This window comes from Pteropus vampyrus, unplaced genomic scaffold (assembly GCF_000151845.1).
Source record: "Pteropus vampyrus isolate Shadow unplaced genomic scaffold, Pvam_2.0 Scaffold46, whole genome shotgun sequence".
Classification (NCBI taxonomy): Eukaryota; Metazoa; Chordata; class Mammalia; order Chiroptera; family Pteropodidae; genus Pteropus; species Pteropus vampyrus.
The window spans coordinates 5,921,570-5,941,797 of NW_011888827.1; the positions used below are offsets into that span (position 1 = coordinate 5,921,570).

At 35.6% G+C, this 20,228-nt stretch overlaps 1 protein-coding gene and 1 pseudogene across 1 annotated transcript in view; one reads left to right on the forward strand and one right to left on the reverse strand.

Moving 5' to 3' along the window:
- Positions 1 to 20,228, reverse strand: part of TDRD1 (tudor domain containing 1) — a 47,459-nt gene that overhangs the window by 12,120 nt on the left and 15,111 nt on the right. The window contains exons 4-18 of the mRNA XM_011359262.2: positions 15,628 to 15,772; positions 14,045 to 14,150; positions 12,777 to 12,840; positions 11,796 to 11,900; positions 11,387 to 11,566; positions 10,736 to 10,879; positions 10,029 to 10,200; positions 8,853 to 8,939; positions 6,824 to 6,991; positions 6,594 to 6,701; positions 5,724 to 5,894; positions 4,911 to 5,153; positions 4,391 to 4,528; positions 1,637 to 1,747; positions 709 to 879 (exon numbers count right to left, since the gene is read on the reverse strand). Of these exons, the coding sequence (XP_011357564.2) occupies positions 709 to 879; positions 1,637 to 1,747; positions 4,391 to 4,528; positions 4,911 to 5,153; positions 5,724 to 5,894; positions 6,594 to 6,701; positions 6,824 to 6,991; positions 8,853 to 8,939; positions 10,029 to 10,200; positions 10,736 to 10,879; positions 11,387 to 11,566; positions 11,796 to 11,900; positions 12,777 to 12,840; positions 14,045 to 14,150; positions 15,628 to 15,772 (2,113 nt within the window). The remainder of the gene's footprint in view (positions 1 to 708; positions 880 to 1,636; positions 1,748 to 4,390; positions 4,529 to 4,910; positions 5,154 to 5,723; positions 5,895 to 6,593; positions 6,702 to 6,823; positions 6,992 to 8,852; positions 8,940 to 10,028; positions 10,201 to 10,735; positions 10,880 to 11,386; positions 11,567 to 11,795; positions 11,901 to 12,776; positions 12,841 to 14,044; positions 14,151 to 15,627; positions 15,773 to 20,228) is intronic.
- Positions 16,546 to 16,664, forward strand: LOC111739088 (annotated as a pseudogene).

Here is a 20,228-nt window from a genome sequence, read left to right on the forward strand (position 1 = left end):
ATTTGCCAGATGAGAAAGTGGAAGCACAGAGGTAAAATAATATGCCTAAGATCTCATAGCTGGTATGTAGCAGAGTTGGTTCCAGAGTCTGTCCTCTTTTATAACTTGCTTTCCTCACTTAAATCATGAACAATTCTTATCAATTACACATATTTAATGTCACTCTAATGACCGTGTAACAACAGCAAACAGTTAAATAGAACTTTCTGAGTGCCGAGCCCTATTCTGAACACTCATTTAATCCTCACAACAACCTTAAGAAAAAGGTTACTACCATTATCCATTATATGGAGCGGTATCATTTAACCAATCCTCTAGTATTGATTAATTAGGTCGATTTGCTATTATAAACAGCAGTGTAATGAATTTCCTTGTAGGTAAACTTTGTGAAATTCCAAAGTTATTTCTTCGGGATAAATTACTAAAAGTAAAATTGCTATGACACACACACAAAAGGTAGAAATACTTGAAGCTCTTAAGGAATCCTGCAAAATGCCTTCAAGAGAAGGCATCAATTTTCACTTGTCATAAGTATGGAAAAGCAGCTGTCTCCCTACTTTGACATCAACAGGACATTCTGGACAGTAACTTAAAAAATACGTTTCTAAATTTTATATTATAAAGCAAGATCTTCTAATTTACACAAAGTATTAAAATTATAGTTAGTTAAGAAAGTAGTTAAGACAGTTTTCTTATTCTGCACCATACCTACTAACCAACACTGTACTCCTTGAAACGGAAGTTTTAAAAATTTTGTTGGGATCATTTGGAGTTCATCTGAAGTAACTTCTTCAATGTTTCCATAATCCACAAAATGTACTTTAACGTTTCCATTTGGTACAATTTCCTTGACTACAGCACGATACCAACTGCCATCACCTAGATTTAACACAAAGTTTATAACATGGAATATTTCCCTTCTATTAACACTGGAAATTTTATCTTGAAAAAGACATCATTTGTCAAGTAGCTAATAAATTTGCTCTCTTCCCCAGATGATGCCTTTAGTGTTTCATTTGGAAATCCTTAAAAGGAGAATATTCAAAATCAATTTTTAGAATATCTCCAAAATTTTTACAGCACCATACTTTCGCATCTGATATAAATTAAAGATTTCATTTATCACCTATCCTTAAACAGAATGTGAAGGTAAGACAATAAACTTGAACATGCTTATCAATCTGGAAGACTTATAATGCTCTCACCAATAATGACAGATTGTTTTACTTGATACTTGGTAAAATCATATAAAAAATAAATAGTAAAAAAAAGTCTTGTGTTGAAATTAAAGTGTTTCATCAAATTTATTTTCAAAGTTAATATGTACAGGGTGACCAGAAGAAACAATGGATCTGCAGTGAACAGGTATTCCATTATCTAATTTATTTTAACATTATCAAAAATTCTGGAAAGAAAACGCATTTAACAAAGTTTAACGAAGTTTAGGTACAAAATTATCATTTGGAGCTTCCTTGTTACAGAGAGAGAATAAAAAGCATTAAGCAGTCAATTAATCTCAGTTGTGAAAAAATATTTGTTTAAACATCAGGAAGAAAATATAGATTAAAAAATAAGGGTTGAATATCAAGAAACAAACGGTTCTAGTAAAGTTAAGACTGCACCAACTTCAACTTACCTGCAAAAAAAGCACAACAAGGTTGCCCTATTTCTGCCTTAAAATCTTTAGACAACTTCTGCTGACAATATTCTGCTAGCGATTTGTTCAAATCATTGAGTTTCTTTAAAGCTGAAAATACAATACACATACAACACTTACTGAAAAAAACATGCAGAATATAGATTTGTCTTTAAAGGTGGAAAAGGTTTTAATCCTAAAATCTCAGGTAGATCTCTAAATAATCATTAAGTACACCAAATGCTTTCCCCTTCTTATTGAAAATTGGGCAAGTAACTCATTATTTAGTTAATACTCTCAATAAACCCCATAGCAACGATTTACTGAGAACAGCGACGTGACTATGGCTTTGTTATCCATATCTGAGAGCATGAGCTCTGCATCTGGGCAAGGACCAGTGTACAAGTCGGTAGTGAAAGGAAAGCTACACGCAAGCTGTCCTGAAGAAACACATGCAGCAATTACTGAATGCACGGCACAGATAACGTCCACTAAGGAAATTCAAAGGTGACCATTGTGTGCTAAAGGTTTCACAGAGGAATTTGGAGTACAATACATTTGATAGAAAAAGGAGAAGATATTCCAGAAGGAAGAAATGTCTCTAAGGTAAAGTACAGAATCAGAGAATTAAGCAGTCAAAAACACAGTGTGGCAAAACAGAGAAGTGGGAAGGTGAAACACTCAAGAAAAACTCCAGAGATGGGCTTGAAAAGACAGACCATGGAGAGCTTTAAAATGCCAAGTAAAGGAATCTGAACACTAAAGAAGTAAAAAGAAAACAAATGTCTTTTAAATATATGGCATAGGGACATTCACAGAAATGGAAATTAAATTATAATGAATTAGAATTGTCACCTTTCAGACAAGTCAAAATAAGATAGTTTAAAGACACACTATAGGAAATGATGTGAGAAAAGGCACCCACACATTGTTGGTTGGAATTAGCTCAGCCAACCTCTCAAAAGCATACATACCCTCTGACTTAATAATTACAATTTTAGAAATTCATTCCATGGATATACTCTCAGAATAAAATCAGAGTACAAGGATTGTTTTAGTAATAAAAGCCTGGAAATACTAATTCTTTAGTCATCCACAGCTAGGTTAATTAAACTAGAATAAATCCACATGGTGAAATACCAGGCGACTAAACATCAATGTGCAAGCCTGGATTGGATCTGGAAGAGAAAAAGGACTTCAGCGGAAATAGAAAAGGACTTTAGTGGAAATGGAAACGGACAGCTAGTGAAATCCAAATAAAGTCCGGCGTTTAGTTCATAGTAATGTATCCATGCTGGTCTCTTAGCTGTACCACAATTATGTAAGATGTTAACTGTAGAGGAAGTGGGGTGAGAGGCAGACAGAAATTCTCTGTACTATCTTTGCAACTTTTCTGTAAATCTAAAATTATTCCAAAATAGAAGGTGTATTAAAAATAAGAGAGAAAATATGTGAATTGATACTCAAGATAGAATGGGAGAAAAATGCAAACTGTAAAATTTATTTATAATAATGCATACATAAAAAGGAATATATATACCTTTAAACAAGCATTTAGGTATAGAATATGTACTTTTGAAAAGATATTTAGAAAATTGAGAAGAGGAAGGAAAACTTACTTTCTACTACATACTCTTATAATTTTCGAATTTTGTACCATATGCTCATATAATCACCTATGAAAATAAAAAGTAACTTTAAATTTTTAAAATTTTATCCTATATGAAATAGTAGCCTATCTACCAGATGATTCTGAATGGATAACAAATCTCACAGGGGCTTAGTTATCTAGTCTGACATTCTCATTTGACGGATGGAAAACATAAGATTCCTAAATGTTAAAACCAATAATGCTCACCAGAATGGCTCAAATGAAAAAGACAGAAAACAGTGTTTGTGAGAATGCGGAACAACTAGAACACTGAAAATGACAACTGTCATATCATTTTGCAAACCGGCATTCATTGATCAAAGCTAAAAATATACATACTCTCTAGGAAACGAGAAATTTCATTCTGAGGTATACAGTCAATGGAAATGCATGCACATGTGAACTAAATTTGTTCAAGAGTGTTCATACCAACATCATTTTATAGCTCATAACTAGAAGCAACACAGTAAATTGCAGTATAGTCATACAACAGAACACTATGCGGCAACAAAAAAATCAAGCTACAGTTACATGTGAAAATGATAGTCCAGTCTCACAAATGAGTGGGAAAAAAGCAGCAAGGCACAGAAGAGTACATATTTTACCATTCTATTTATATAAAGTTCAAAACCAGAAGAAAATAATCTATGCTATTAGGAGACAGAACAGTATTTACTTCTGAAAGAGAAAGGGATAGTGACAGGAGGAGACATGAAGGAAACTTCTGGATTACTGATGCTGTTTTATTTCTTGACCTAGATGTTGGTTATACAAGTGTTTTAACTTTGTGACAATTTGTTACATTGCACTGTTATCTGAGCACTTATTTATATGAATGTTATATACTTCAATGACATCACAATTTAACTGTCAAAAACTGAATTTAGCATTCTGTGAAATCTAAACTGGTTTAATATAAAGAGAGATTGTTGGAAACAGAAATAAGGACTTAAAATGGAATAAAAGGCAACTAAGCATAAGCACATCCTTCTTGGAAGCAGAAAAACTCACTTGGCCCTTGGAAAGAGAGTACTTTTTATCACTCAGTAAACTCATCTACACCAATGTATTTGTAAAAAATGTATAAATCAGAGTCAACTTACCATCTTCTTTAAGCACATGACAATAAAATTCTCCAGGACTATATATCATACAGACCACAACATCTACTGTTTGGTCAATGGCAAGTCCAACCCATGTCCATGCCAATGGATTTAGTTTTGCTTCTGCACCCAAGGGAACTGTGAAAATAAGTGGACATTTTGCAAAATAAATGGCCAGAGAGGGGATGAGAGGTGGGGTTGCTGAGGAATCTGCTTTGGAAGAAGAAAAACTGAATTTTCAATGATTTTCTTAGTGGCTTTATAGGAAAGTTTATCAATTAACCATTACTACTCTCATTAAATTTTCAAATTCACATTTCTGACTGATCTTCAGCTGCCAGTGATCCATAAAACTTTCAACAAATTTTCAGTTCTCAAACATACTCTTAAATGTATTTAGATAAATGCTTGACTTAAAAAGACGAAAGGTACTCAACATCAATTTTTTTTTTAAATATAGGAACCCACACATTCACAAAACTATCTGAACCTCAACTTTTCTGGTTGACATTTTACTTACCACTGGCTTCTTTCGTGTCACTCGGTTTATCTGTCACGATTCCCTTTTCCCCAACGGCGAAGCCTGCGTCTGTGAGGACTTTAGTAACTCTGATGCTAGGGGTCACGGATTTATCTACGAGCTCCACCAAGGAACTGTTTTCCAACTTGTCTGCTACTTTTACCGTGATAATTTTGTTCTGTACAATTTTTTTCATCAGACAAACAGCTTCTGGAGTCCAAATTCCTAATGATGGCTTTACTCCTAACAAAAAATTTTAAAAGAATGTTAAAATATTCCTTACAGCAAGCATTTAGGAATTCAGCTCCTAACTTCCACAATGTTAAAATTGAGTTATCTATCATGAACACTGGAACCAAAAAGTTCCATCTGAACAGAAGGATTTTCTAAACTTGAAAATAAGACAAGATCACTAAGAAAAGGCCTGTAAGAAGCTATGCTTCTATGTAAAAAACCATAGTTCCATTGATAGGAAATGTTCAGAAAAGCAAATCTATAAATACAGAAAGTAGATATCTGGTTGCCTGGGGAGTGAGGTTTTATAATACTTATGCAATTAATAGGCTTTTATGATATTTATAATGCAGGCTCCAACAACAGCAAAAAATACTCAATTTTGTAACCACAGGTACAGTAAATTTTGTTTTATTTAAAAAAGTATTTTCTAAATGTTCTATCAAGGATTATTTTTGCACTAAAATAAGTTATGCCTAAACATATTCCTTTATCTTACCAGTAGTTTAATTTCAATTCTAATGCTTCTATTTTAAGTTTTAATGTTTTAAGAATTTAGGGATCATAAAAATTTCATACCTGCCAGCACACACTTTATAGCTTGCATTGGCAATTCCAACAACTTTGGAGTTATGGGACACAGTCTTTTCAAATTAAGGATTTCAAAGTTTCCATAATCTACATATCCGACCAGTACAGATTCTTCAGAAGCATAAGCCAAAACAGAGGCACGGTACCACTGATCATCCTCTGAAAAAAGGAGACTCGGTCTCAAATGATTTTCCAACATAAATATAAACAAAACTCTTTCCTCCCAAATTTAGAAATGGTCATTTGTAAATTTTATTTTCATATACTATTAAGCTTTATTGATCAATGAATGTTCTGCTTAACAGAAGCCTTCAACTCCTAAGGCATCACGCAGGGCTAATTTTAGAATGAATAGCTGGCAGTGAGTCAACCAGACTCCACCAACCAACCAATCATTTTACTAGAGACCTACTTGTATCTTCTCTTCTGTGAGGCCACTAAACCTCCCTTCGGCCGAGAACCACAGAATCCAGTTATCAAAGGCCAGACCTGTGCAGCTACAGAGGCTGTGCCATGACAGCTCTGTGCTTCCCGGCCCTCTTGCTATTCCTAAGAAAACTAGTGAAGACACGGGAGGTTCCACATTCACATTCTGATGCAAACAGAATTATATGCACCAGTCACCAAAAAGTCCTGGGCTGATAAAACAATAAACACCTCCTTTACCAACCATCCACACTCACAGGCACTTTCAGTTTAACTGGAGAGATGTAGAAACATAATTGGTGCACTTTAATACTCAAGTTCCAAATGCAGCCATCCAGTGCAAACTGGAGATTGTTTTATCTGTTTTTACTTAATTATAAGTAAAAAAAAAAAAAAAAAACAAATCAAAAAACGATAATACTTTTCCCTTACCTGAGAACTGAGCACAACAGATGTCACCAATGGTTGGATAAAAATCTGAGCGTGGAGACACTCGACCACAGTACTCGCTAAGGGATGCCTGAAGTTCAGCGAGCTTATCTGTAGATATAGATCACATCTTAAACAAAAAAAATACAAATCTACACATTATCTTCATTTTTGCATGTTGAGTCTCTTGAAGTATGTTTTCTTGATAGTGAAAATCAAGAAAATTGACTTACGTCCACTCTGCAGTTTTTGACAAAAGAAGTCTTCTGGAGTCTGAATGTGGGAAACCACACCACAAAACTCATCACCTATATTCAAAGTTAACACTTTTGGGATTAAGTCACTTCTGTCTACAACAATTTTGTTTTCAGCTGTCATTTTTCCAACATCTTCGGGATCACCTTATCAGAAAACAGAAGAAAAAGTCATTTTGATTTGGTTTCACTAACACCATTTTTCAGTTTCTCAGGCCCAACCATGTTCTTTCACACCTCTAGGCCTTAACATATGCTGTTATCCGACTGCACCCCAAATGCACTTCTAATTCCTTAGCAACCCGATTATGTCCTGCTCAGTGTGGGGTCACTTTGAAAGGCTTTGCTCCGAGTCCGGGTTAGGCGCCCTCCCCAGGTGCTCCCACTGTGCCCTGGGCTTCGGCCATCACACCGTTTTCACAGTCTCCTCTCTGCGTCTGCGCTGCACAGCTCCACAGAGCCGCACTGAGGCAAACACTGCTCAGTGGATTTCCGTTCCTTCCACAGGAAACCTGCGCAGCATCTGCTGTGACTGATGACTCCCTCCTAGAAGCATGTACCCTTCTGCTGCTCTGGCAACACTTTCCCCATTTTCCTACCGCCTCTCCCATCAGTTTCGCACTCGATGAAGTAGGCCCCTCACTATTTTTCCTCACTCCACATCCTCTTTGAGATGCCACCAACACTTCCAGTTTCAATCATGACTACTGTAGACCAGGAAGGGTTTGGTTTTTCTCCTCTAAATGGCAAAAACTACCGAAAGCTTTCCAGCAGAGTTGTCACACTAAGATTTGTATTTTTAGGGGTCTCATATAGGCAGTAGCGTTAAGAACATAGACAGGAGACAAAAAGATAAAATGAGAAGGTTGTTGCAACTGTCTATGAAGCATAGGATTCCTGAACTTAAAAAAAAAAAAAAAAATGATAATAGGGAAAGGAAGGAAAAAAGACATATACAAAGGATACTTAGGAAGAAAAATCAATAAAGACTTGTCAAACAATTAGAGCAAGAGATAGGAGGTGAGAAGGTAGACTTAAAGATGAGTCAAGTTTGTTTACGTAACAGGATGCATTTAATCATGGCTCCACTAATCTGGCAATCACTTCTGGATGAACGAGCACAGACAATGAGGTATGTCCACACCTAAAGTACAGTCATGCACTGCAGAGTTTCAGTCAACGATAGACCGACCGCACATAAGACGGTGGTCCCATAAGATTATAATGAAGCTGAAAAATCCCTATAACCTAGTGACTTCACGGCAACACAACATCCTAGCACAACACATTACTCATGTGTTTGTGGTGATGCTGGTGTAAACAAACCTACTGAGTTGCCAGTATAGCACACACAATTACAGCAGAAGGCTATACTATCTAGGTGTGTGTAAGTACACTCTACAATGTTTGCACAATGACAAAATTGCCTAACGACATGTTTCTCAGAACATATCCCCATTGTTAAGCCCCACGTGACTTTAACTTGTAAAGGAGAAAGCAGACTACAAGAAACAACACATAAGAGTAGGCAATGAGAAAATAAAATGCTAATGGCAAATTTTTGGGCTCTCATTAGAATAAGTGAAAAGGACACACGATTAAAAGTAAAATTTAAGAGGAAACACCATCCAACTAGAACAGAGTGTAATGGCCCTGTTTATTATTGCTGGAATACCAAAGTAAGGAAGAAAAACAAATTAAACCAAGGAAATGTTAGCTAAAAAATCCCTTAGCCCTAAGTGTTATGCTATTTCCTACTTGTAATCTCTGATAATTATCATGTCAAGGATTAATCTGGAAAACAGGGAAGAAAAATAGGCAGGGACAATTGAGATTAGAAATAATGTACACTAAATGAAAAAGCATCATCTCTCTTATCTAAAGTTCATAGAATGTAGCATCACCATTAATTGGGCCGTGTGATAGCTGTGCTTTTCCTGTCTAGTAGAGAAGATATTCCACAATAACTGAAGTCATTATATTGTTCGGTATTAATCTGTATACTCACAGTGATCTGCACTTTGCTTCTTAGAATTTAGTCCCTTGGGTATTAAGCCATATCCCATTTCTACAAGCACATGGTCCAAGAGTTTACCTAAAAGTGATTAAGAAAATAAATCTACACTGAGATATTATACTAAGTATTAAAAGAAAAGCATAAATACAAATGAGTCATTATCACATGATTTAGAGATTATAGCTATTAATTCACTGGCATAGTTCTTACCAGTTTAGTTTCTATGTGCAAAATATCGTTTAGTAATGCGCAGCTTTAAAAATTGCAGCAAAATTCCGTCATTACTTGACAATAAATTTAATGAAAATATTTCACTTCGAAATTCTGATTAACATGAAAAATTTAGTACCACCTCACTGGCATGCTTAGAATGACCACCACTGAAAAGAAAAAATGAATTCAAAAGACAAGACTACTTTTTCTCAGGCATAAAGTATGGCTGAAATAAGGGTTAGCCAGCACTGACATGAATATCAAGTTCTCTGAAATAACATACAAAAGCTGAACTCATAACATAAAACATACAAAGCAATAAAACAAAACATACAGATTTTATATTTAATTTCACAATAGGACTAACTGCATTTTCTCCCGAGTCACCAAGTGACACTGGGCCTCTAGAATTAGAAAGGTGATACCTTGGGAACTGAGAGGCAATTATAAGCAAAGTGTAAAAAATCACTTTTCAAACTGATATAAAGCCAGAATGGAAGAACAGGATTCTGAAGTGTTTATCTTTCCACAATTTGAATACTATGTACTTATGGTCTCAATACTAACAAAATACCGTTCTGTGAGGGTTGTTCAAAGAATAAGCAATGATGAGGATAATGAATGAATGAACAGGAAAACCCCTGAATTTCTCAATAAAGGAGCAGAAATCAGGATTAGGTATTATCATGGCCATATATTAAAAAGATTATATACCTATCCTCATACTAAGTCTAGATCTAGCCTTTAATCCACCCAATTCTACGAATTTGTGCCATGTCTTTGACAAACTGCCAATTCCAGGAGCAGGACCAAGGCCACGTTTCCAGTCACAGTCTGAATGGCCCCAGAGCAGAGCTTACTTGGCCTCAATTCATGTTTCAATTTCTTCTCTGAGTAACAGGTAGAGCCTAAGATCTTAAGCACTCCATTTAGAAAGAAAGACTCAGATCTTACCTGAACTTGGCAGCATAACATCCACGGCAAAGGTAACCACTTCCTCTTTTAAGATGTCGACAATCTTTATAAAGCAGTATTGCTCCATTAACAGTGATTTAATAGTTTTGATACAATCATTGCTCCAATTCCCCTCTGCTGGGATAACACTGGCCACAAAGCACTTTATGGCCTAAAAGATTTTGTGCAAATTACTAAGAGAAATTAGTATTTGAAAATGACTTTTTCTAATCATGTGATGATTTTTAAAAGATGATGTGCATCGTGCGGAAAATTTATGAAATATTCAAGTACTAACCAAATAAGCAATTTTTAAAAATTTTATTTTCAGATAAACAATTTTCTGCATAATTATTTTTCTCTCTGGGTACTCTATCCACAATGCTCTGACTTTTGGGACCCGAAGCTTGAAAAGTTAATGAAAAGATAATAATTACCCCTCAATTACAGATAAATTCAGGTCACTTCCAAATAATGTAACAACTATATAAATGGTTATTTTTAAAGAGCAGATTGATAAGATGTACCTAAAAATGCTAACAGTTTCTTGCCTCAGGCAGTACGAAGCCAAGAAAATCAATGAGTATTTATCTATGTAAAAAAAGATACGCCAATAGGTATTTTTTAATAATAACCATGGCAGACTAAACAAGCAACCCAGCTCCTTTGGGACACTATTAGAGATTTAGAAAGTAAAAGAGACTTACACAAGGAGGAAACAAGTCAATGTTTCTAGTTAGTTGGTGAATTCTGTTTACTGGAATTATTTCTTCATTTCCATAATCAATATATAAGACTTGTGCTTTCTTCTGCAGCACATCAACATCTTGTATAATTACTCTATTCCAGGTCTGAAAGCGAAATAAAATGGCACTCTGCTTCAAAACAGCTTTTCACAATCTTAGGTTTAAAAACTCTCAACCAACCTATGGAACGTGCAAAGAAAAGGCTAAGGTTCTGAGGCATTCAATAAGTTAACGTAATATTCTAAGAATCTTGCTAAGAAATCCCTAAAACTGTCTAATTAGGCCACTTTAATATATGCAACTATTACCAAGCTATTCCAGCCAAGTAGGCACTATGAAACACTAATGCCTCAGCTACATAAATAAATACAAGCTTTAAGATTAGCGATGACTGTAGCAATTGAGGCACCTATAAACAGAGCTGGAGAGGGCTGGTACAGGGAGGAAGTAATCAAGCAGAGCCTGGAATACTGACTCAGGAAGAGAAACAGGAGAGCAACCACAGTCTGGCTTTTAAGCCATCTAATGCATCATTAAAGCTCTGGTGTCAAGTCGATGTGACCAAAGTAAATTAAAACATCTTATTAAATAATTCATTTCAATAGAGATTACCTGGTCAACAGTGTACTTGGCAACACAAACTTCCCCCTTAACAGGAACATAATCTTCCTCCTGCGCATTTGCATATATTTCCTTTAAGCTCGCAGAGAGTTGGTTCATGTATTCTAACACTTCTGAAGAGTACAACTGCACATAAAAGTCACTTGGGTGTTTGAATTCAGTAACTGTACCCTTTCAAAGATAAAAAAGATGTAATAATTCACTGGGAACACACACAAATGTGAATTTCTTAAAGCTTTATAACTAGGATACAATAAATGTTGTAGACAGGTTTTGCAATCTTTATCAACATTCATCAGATTATATTTTGTAGCTACCTATTTTCATCAAAATAGGAAACAAGGAAATTAAAATCTATAGTTCTCTGGATCTCTGTCTGTGGAGATTAAACAATAAATACCTTTATTTCCATGGTTTTCCTGAGTTGTAGAGGTCGCAAATCAGAAAACATTGTTTTATCAGCACAAATGGCTATTTCTTTAGTAACTCCAAGTGAACAGTCACTCTGTTTTGAAAAAAACACATAAGTGAGTTACATATAAGCACGTTTCAATGATACTATGGCCATTATTTGCTGGAATCAAGGTCAAATTAGCCTGATTCTTAGGCTTGAATAACAGAAAAAATATTGTACACCTTCAAAAGTCCCTAAAACCCACGGTCCACAGGTAGGGTACACAACACTGGGATCACCCAAGAATCATGCTGTGATGGTGAAGATAATGTTGCCTTTATCAAAGAGTTGGGGTGAGGGGGGGAGGCAGTTTACATATAAATACTTTTTCAACAGGGTCTGAGAATTCGGGGTTTATTAACATTTCAGCACAGTGGCCCCTGAGAGGATACTGCCTTTCTGGCCCCTAACCTTAGGATTTGTCCATAAGGACTGGGGAAAGAGCCATCCTGTCTTAGAACAATATCTAATCCCACCGTGCACAGAACTAAACCCCCAGGAACCCCACTAAGACATGTACCAATTTTTTTTTAAAGTATCAGCCAGAGAAGGCTAAAAATTATCTATAAATGAGTTGAATACAACCAATATTTTTCAGATTACCAATGATTTAGCACATATAGTTATCTAAATAGAAGAAAGGTATTAATAGAAAAAAAGCTCCTGAGATAACTGGGCTCCCTTAGAATGCAGTACACAAAGCTAGAGAACATGTGCCTGCAGGAACTACAAAGGGACTCCCTCAGTAATCCAACTGATTTTACGCTGAGATACAACCATCGCAAGTCCTTTTGGGAAAAAGGCTGGGCATAAACAATTCTCAATGACCCCCAACAGCCATCAAATCAACCACTAAGGTGTACAGATTTATTCAGCAGGAAACTTATTCTTAAATAAATACTAGTGAAATGGAGAAATAAGCCATACCTCGGTTTTCACTTCCATGTTCCTTGTTTCAAAAGGTGATTTATTATCTTCAAGTTTGTGGAAACTGAAATAAAGCAACTGATTATAATACTTACAGTACAGAGCCAATTAAGAGTAGGGGCCACAATTATGTTAAAGTCTCAATCAACAAAATCCAGAAAGAGCAAAACAGCTTCTTCCAGAAAGAATCACAGCAGTAACAAAACAAAACAACTCAATGCTGTCTATGCAATGGTCCACCCTGTGCACAGGGAGACAGCCACAATCTCCAAGCCTCAGTTTTCTTATCTGTAAAATGGAGATAATCCCTACATCACCTAAACAGAGTTTTGAGGATCAAACGAGGTTATATATGTGAAATTGTTTTGTAAACTAGCAAATACCATGCAAGTAAGATTTACGTATTTCAAAATCACAATTCAAGAAGCATTGTGAGAGTTCCCCTTGTTAAAATTGAGTGAAGTATACATGCTTAAAAGTAAGGCCTTCTAAAGCTATAGTCATTATAAAAACAAATTCACTTAAGGATCTAACTCAATGTTGTGGAAAAATCCCAAAAGCTCCAAAACCCAGTCCAAAGAAATACCAAACAGCAACTCAGAGAGAAAGAGAATTCAAATTTATTACGCGCGGTCTCAGACAAGCTAGTGCTTTGAAGATCTGGGCAGTGGGCTCAGTTAAAACATTCCCTTTATAGGAAAATTTTGCATAATCTGGTCAGTTTGAACATAAACTGTTAACATACAGCAGGAGTTGCTATGCTGATTTCAAGTAGTAACATAGAGAAGGGCAGGAGGTGCTATGGGTAACCAGTAAACACAAATTGTCACAGAGAGTGGGGAGCTGCTAGAGTACAAACAGTTACATTTATAAGTCGAGCAAAGTGCCAGGGAGCTCTTGCATGCAACAAGGCTATCTGCAGAAAGCAAGCATATTTACAAAAGCAGAAAGTTGATCAGTTTTTAATGAAATTCCTTAAATTTCCTCTTCATTAAAACGTACTAATAAAATTATATTCGTGAAAACTGTTTGTAAAGCTATTCATTTCAGATTTGTACACTGTTATACCACAATAAGTAAAAAGTAACAACCTCTATATAGCTAAAGTTTTCTTACCTGATTTGATCCTTTCAGATTTGTACACTGTTATACCACAATAAGTAAAAAGTAACAACCTCTATATAGCTAAAGTTTTCTTACCTGATTTGATCCTTATACTACCCCCAAAATGCTATATTCTCTAATGAATGAAAAAAAATCACACTTACTTTTGCTGCACAGGTTTGCACACGATGCTGTGTGCTGACCAGTCTCCTCTTTGGCATGCTATGGAGCAATAGTATGTCTGCTTACACTGGGAACACCTCAGCGACCCTACAGAACACATCACCATTGTTTTATTCCAAATATCTGTTGCTCAAAGCAAAATATTTTTATAGACCATATATATCAAACACCATTCTATTAATCACATCAAGAAGATTATGCGGTTTATGATTAGGTGTTAAGATTAAACTTTTAAAGCTCTTCTTAAAATGCAGAGAGTGCAAAGATGAAAACGAGAGGGAGGCGAGACTGGAAACATAGCTGAAGTAGAGCCCAGAACACGTTACAAAAGGAAAACGAAAGGAAATAGGTCATTTGTAGCAGTGAACACAGACCGGTGCAAGCAGACTTTGATGTGGCTTACCTTGTGCCATTAAAAAAATACAAAACAAAAACCAACAAACAGAATCACACCTAGGAAAACCCAGGAAGTTTTTGAAATAAAGTATTTTTAAAAATCTATGAGTATTTAGGCAGAAACAAATTATCTAAAAATAAATGAACAAAAATATAACAACAAAACGAGGCTGGTCTCGAATGCCTCCACTCAAAAAGAAACAAAAAATGAAGGTGCTAAATATCCAAATAGCCAGTGAACACATGAAAAACTGCTCAAGATCATTGATTGTGAGGGAAATGCAAATTAAAACCACAATGAGATACCACTACACACCCACGAGAAGGTCTAAAATTAAAAAGACTGAAAATTCCTAATGTTGACAAAGATGTGAGCAACCAAAACTCATTACCACTGGGAAAGTAAAATGAGACAACTACTTTCGAAAATGGTTTGGCTGTTTCTTATAAAGTTAAACATATACCTACCCTTTTGACTCAGCAATTCTATTCCTAGGTATGTACCTAGGAGAAATGAAAACATATGTCCACACAAAGACTTGTGTAAAAAATATAGAGAGCTCTAGTCATAATAGTCCAAAGCTGGACACAGTAAAATGTTCAACAAAAGAACAGATAAACAAATTGTGGTATAATCATACAATGGAATACCACTTGGTGACAAATAAAAAATAATTAGTATGTGCCACAACATGGATGAATCTCTAAATTATTATTCTAAATGAAAGAGCTTTATACAAAAGAATCCACATTGTATTACTCCATTTATATGAAATTCTGTAACTGGCAAAATTGATTCACGGTGGAAAAACGACAGTACCAGTGGCTGCCTCGAGGGAGTTTGGGGACTGGGGAGGACAGGAGGAAACGTCCTAAGATGGACATGTTCTACATCTTGACAGTGGTGTGAATTTGTACATTTCAACGCATAGGAAGTTTTATCTCAAAAAAAAAAAAAAGCCTATAAAAATAATCAAGTAAAGAAGCAGTAAGAGGAGGTACGGACGAACAAATGACAGTATGTTGATAGCTGCTGAAGCTGAGAGATGGGTACATGGTTTATATATACTGTTCTGTTTATACTTAATATGTTTTAAATTTTCCATAATAAAAATATTTTCAAATGTGTAGAGGAATAATCTTTGACATCTGAGCACGACATCCTTACCAAACAGGCCACAGAGATGGCAAGTAGTTGACCGAAGAGGAGGTCCTAAGGAGTTGAAGAGCGCTGGATTATTTATGGACAGGGAATTCTCAACCAACTTGTGTATTTTTTTTGACTTTGCAGGAGACACATTATTGCTAGGCTTCTATTAAGAAAAGAGAACAGCAATATTAAAATGATGTATTTTAAAATACTGGATTTGGGATTTCCTCTTCTAGGAAAATAAAGCAGATATACTTTTCCCTATTCCTCCCATTAAGCACAACTAAAAACTCCAGATTTATATGTAAAACAAACATATAACCCAACTCTGAAAGAAGGGAGCAGACAGGCTAGGAATCTTGGGACCCACAGAAGGACACGGCGATGAGTTCTCTGAGTTCTCTTTCTGCCTCATATATCCCAGGCAGGGTGCTGGGGAAGCCAGAAACCCAGAAACACCAAAAAGCACCAACAGTAAAAGCCCCAACAAAAATCCTGCGCTCGCTAGCCAAAACCTGGAAAGGGGCAGTCCAGCAAAACAGAAAACTTTTTATCAACTTTAGCCAAACAAATACCAGAGAAAAAACTGTGGCCTCACTCCCATCAGCAAATGTGGAGTGGGGAGCTTAGACTTCAGCTTTCACCTCCACCCTCCCGCCAGGACGGTATCAGACAAGGCCAACAAGCATAGAAAGCCATCACTTCATGCCTGCAGGAGACCACATGGGGAACCTGGGCTTCCACCTGGCAGTAACGAGCTACTCCCAACCCTAGCATGACTGAGGTGGTGTAAGAGGAAACCTCATACAGGGCCGAACTTTTTCACCACCATTCAATTTTAATGAGTGTCTCCAAACCCTCCCATCTCCAATCTTCCCTCGGACTGGCCACTCTCTCCCTACCTCACCCCACCCATGTCGGTTAAGAGTACATGCGGTCTACAGCCATGCCACCCTCAACAAGCCCGATCCCGTCTGATCTCGGAAGCTAAGCAGGGTCGGATCTGGTTAGTACTTAGATGGGAGGTCACATAGGAAGACCAGGTGCTGTAGGTGTAAAAAATAAAAAATAAGGGATTGTAAGCTGACAAGGTCCTTGCAATCTATGAGGTCAACCATGGGTTGCTTCACCTAAAAAAAAAAAAAAAAGGGAGTACATGGGAAGCAGTAACAAGGCACTCACCACTCGGCCAAGGAGGTACCATATGAGGCCTAATAGGAAGCTGGAACTCCCATCCTCACTCAGCAGCACAGAAGAGCACCCCCTCAGGTGTCAACAGAGGCTGCGTGGGAAACCTGGACGACTATTTCCAATTGGTAGCACCCTCCTTCCCCTGATGGAGCAGTGTCAGAGGAAGTTGGCCAAAACAGAAAATTTCAATGATCGTGTTTCATAATGTAATACTGGAAATGTCCCAGTTTCAGTAGGAAAAAACTTGTCATACTAGAAGCTAGGAAAATCACAACTCAATGAAAAAAAAAATCAAAAGATGTCATCATCAAGATGACAGAGATGTTGAGTTTCTCGGACAGAGATTTTAAAGCAGCCATCAATACTTCAACGAGCAATTGTGAAACAAATGAAAATAGCCTCAGAAAAGAAACAGGAAATATAAGGAAGAAAATGAAAGTTTTAGAACTGAAAAGTACAATAACAAAAATTAAAAATGCAATGGGTGGCCTCAACATCAGATGGAGGGGATAGAGGAAAGAATCCGTGAACTTGAATATTAAATAATAGAAACTGCCTAATCTGAACAAGAGAAAATAGAGTGGGGGTGGGGATAAATGAGCAGAGTCTCAGGGACCTATGCGACTAAAACAAAAGATCTAACATCCACATCATCAGAGTCCCAGAAAGGGAGAAGAGAGAAGGCAGGGCTAAAGAATTGCTCAAATAACAGCCAAAACTTCCAAAATTTGGCAGAAAATATAAATTTAAAAATTCAAGAAGCTGAGTAAACCTCAAAGAGAAGAAACTCAAAGAAATCTACATGAAGATACATCTTAGTCGAATTTCTTAAAGCTAATGACAACGAAAAAAGCCTAAAAGCAGAGAGAGAAATGACATCTTACCTAGAAGGAAAAAACAGTTCAAAAGAGAATAGATTTCTCATCAAATACCATGGAGGCCAGAAGGAAGTGGCACGACACCTTTCAAGTGCTGAAAGAAAATAACGGTTCAGTAACTAAGAAACTTAGCCAAGAAAAATATCTTTCGAAACTGAAGAGAATATCAAAAATGAAGAGAATGTCAAGACATTCTTCAATAAAATAAAACTGACAGAATTTGTCACCTATTCTAAAAGAATGTGAAAGGAAATGATAAAGGAAAGAGTGTTGGAACAAAAGGGGAGGAAAAAACAAATAAAAACATAGGTTCATACAACAGACTTTCTTTTGAGTTTCACAAATTATGTTTTACAGTTCGAGCAAAACTTACAACACTGTCTGAAATGGTTCTAAATTTATTCAGAGAAGATATTAAAGACTAAATGGATGTAAAGAAAAGTAAGGTGTTTACACTTTACCCAAACTGGTAAAATCATGACACCAGCAGACTACGATGTGTTATAAATATAATTTAATACCTAGTGCAACTATTGAAAAAGTTTAAAATTCCGAACATATGTGAACTAAACAATACAGTTCTAAAAACACTCATGAGTCAAAGGAGGACATCTCAAGGAAAATAAAAAATACACAGAAATAAAAGAAAATGAAAATACAGCGTATCAAAATTTGTGAGACGAGTTAAAGCACTGTCAACAAGGAAACTTAGAGCACTATATTTATATATTAGAAAAGAGGAAAAGTGTCAAATCAATAATCTAAATTCCCATTTCAAGAACCTAAAAGTTAAGAATAAAACTGGCCCAAAGCAAGCAGAAGAAAGGAAACAATAAAGATAAAAGCATAATAAAATTAAAAACAAAACCTTGGAGAAAAACCAATGAAACAAAGACCTGGTTCTTTGAAAAGACCAGTAAAATTGACATACCTCTAGCATGTCTGACAATGAAGAAAATAGAGAAGAGAGAAATTAGCAGTAACAGAAACAAAACCGGGCATATATTATTATAGCTCCTGAAGGCACAGATATAACGGATTATTTTGAACAACTCTATACACACAAATTTTATAATGTAGACAAAATGAACCAATTCCTCAAAAATCACACATTACCACAATATGAAAAAGGTAACTTAAATAGCCCTATAAATATTAAATATAAATATAAACCATTTTAAAACTCCTAAAATGGACATTTCCAGGCCTAGATGGTTTTCACAGAAGACCACCAAATGTTTAAAGAAAAATTAACACCTATACAATCTCTTTTCCAGAAAGCTAGTATTACCTTAATATCCAAACCATACAAAGACAGTAGAAAAGAAAAAATTACAGACCAAGATCTTGCACAAAACATGTAAAAATCCTTATCAAAATGGTATCAAATATAATTTAGCAAAATATAAAAATAATTATACACCATGACCAAGTGGGATTTATTCTAGGGATGCAAAGTATTTTAAAAAATAAATCAGTATAATCCATCAAATCGATAGGCTGAAAGAAAAATAACATTAATGAAGAAAGCGTTTTTAAAAATTTAATATCTATTCATGACTTTAAAAAATCAGAAAAGCAAGAATAGAGAAAAATTCATTGACTTCATAAAGATCATCTACAAAATCTTACAGTTAATATTTTACTTCATAGTGAAAGACTCAGTGCTTTCCCTCGAAGTCTGGAAACAAAGCAATACATCCACTGTCACCACTCTTATTCAACAAAGTGCTAGAAGTTCTAGCCAGTGCAATAAGGCAAGACAAGGAAATAAAAAGCACATACATTGAAAAGAAATAAAACAGTCCCTAATTTTAGATGATATTATTGTCTATGTACAAATTCCCAAGGAATCTACAAAAAAACTCCTAGAATAAGTAACTTCAGCAAGGTCACAGGATACAAGATGAACATGCAAGATCAACCATATTTATAAATATATATTAGCAATGAACATGAGGACACACAAAAATAAAAAATATAACAGCATTTACAATCACTGAAAAATAAAAAAAAGTACTTAAGTATAAATCTAACAAAACATTCACAAAATTTCTAAGCTGAAAACTACAAAGTGAAAGAAATCAAAGATCTAAATAAATGGAGAGATGGATTGTGTTCGTGGATTATAAAATTCTACACAGCAAAGATGTCAATTGTAGGTTTAATGCGATTCTTATCAAAATCCCAGGAAGATTTTTTTTTTTTGTAGACATAGACAAGATTACACTAAAATGTTTATCAGAAAGCAAAGAAACTAGACTAGCTAAAACAATTTTGAAAAAGAGGGAGAAATCACTCTACTCAACTTCAAAACTTCTTACATAGCTCCTATATTGCGTGGTATTGGTGGAGGGATAGATTCATTGATCAGTAGAAAATAGAGATCCTCGCATAGAGCCGCACAAATTTCTGACAAAAGTGCAAAAGCAATTCAGTGGGAAAGATAGCATTTAAAAAAAAAAAATTCAACCTCAACCTAAGTCTGATAAAATTAACTCAAAATGGACCAAACTTCAATGTAAAACTATAAAACTTTTTGGAAAAGAA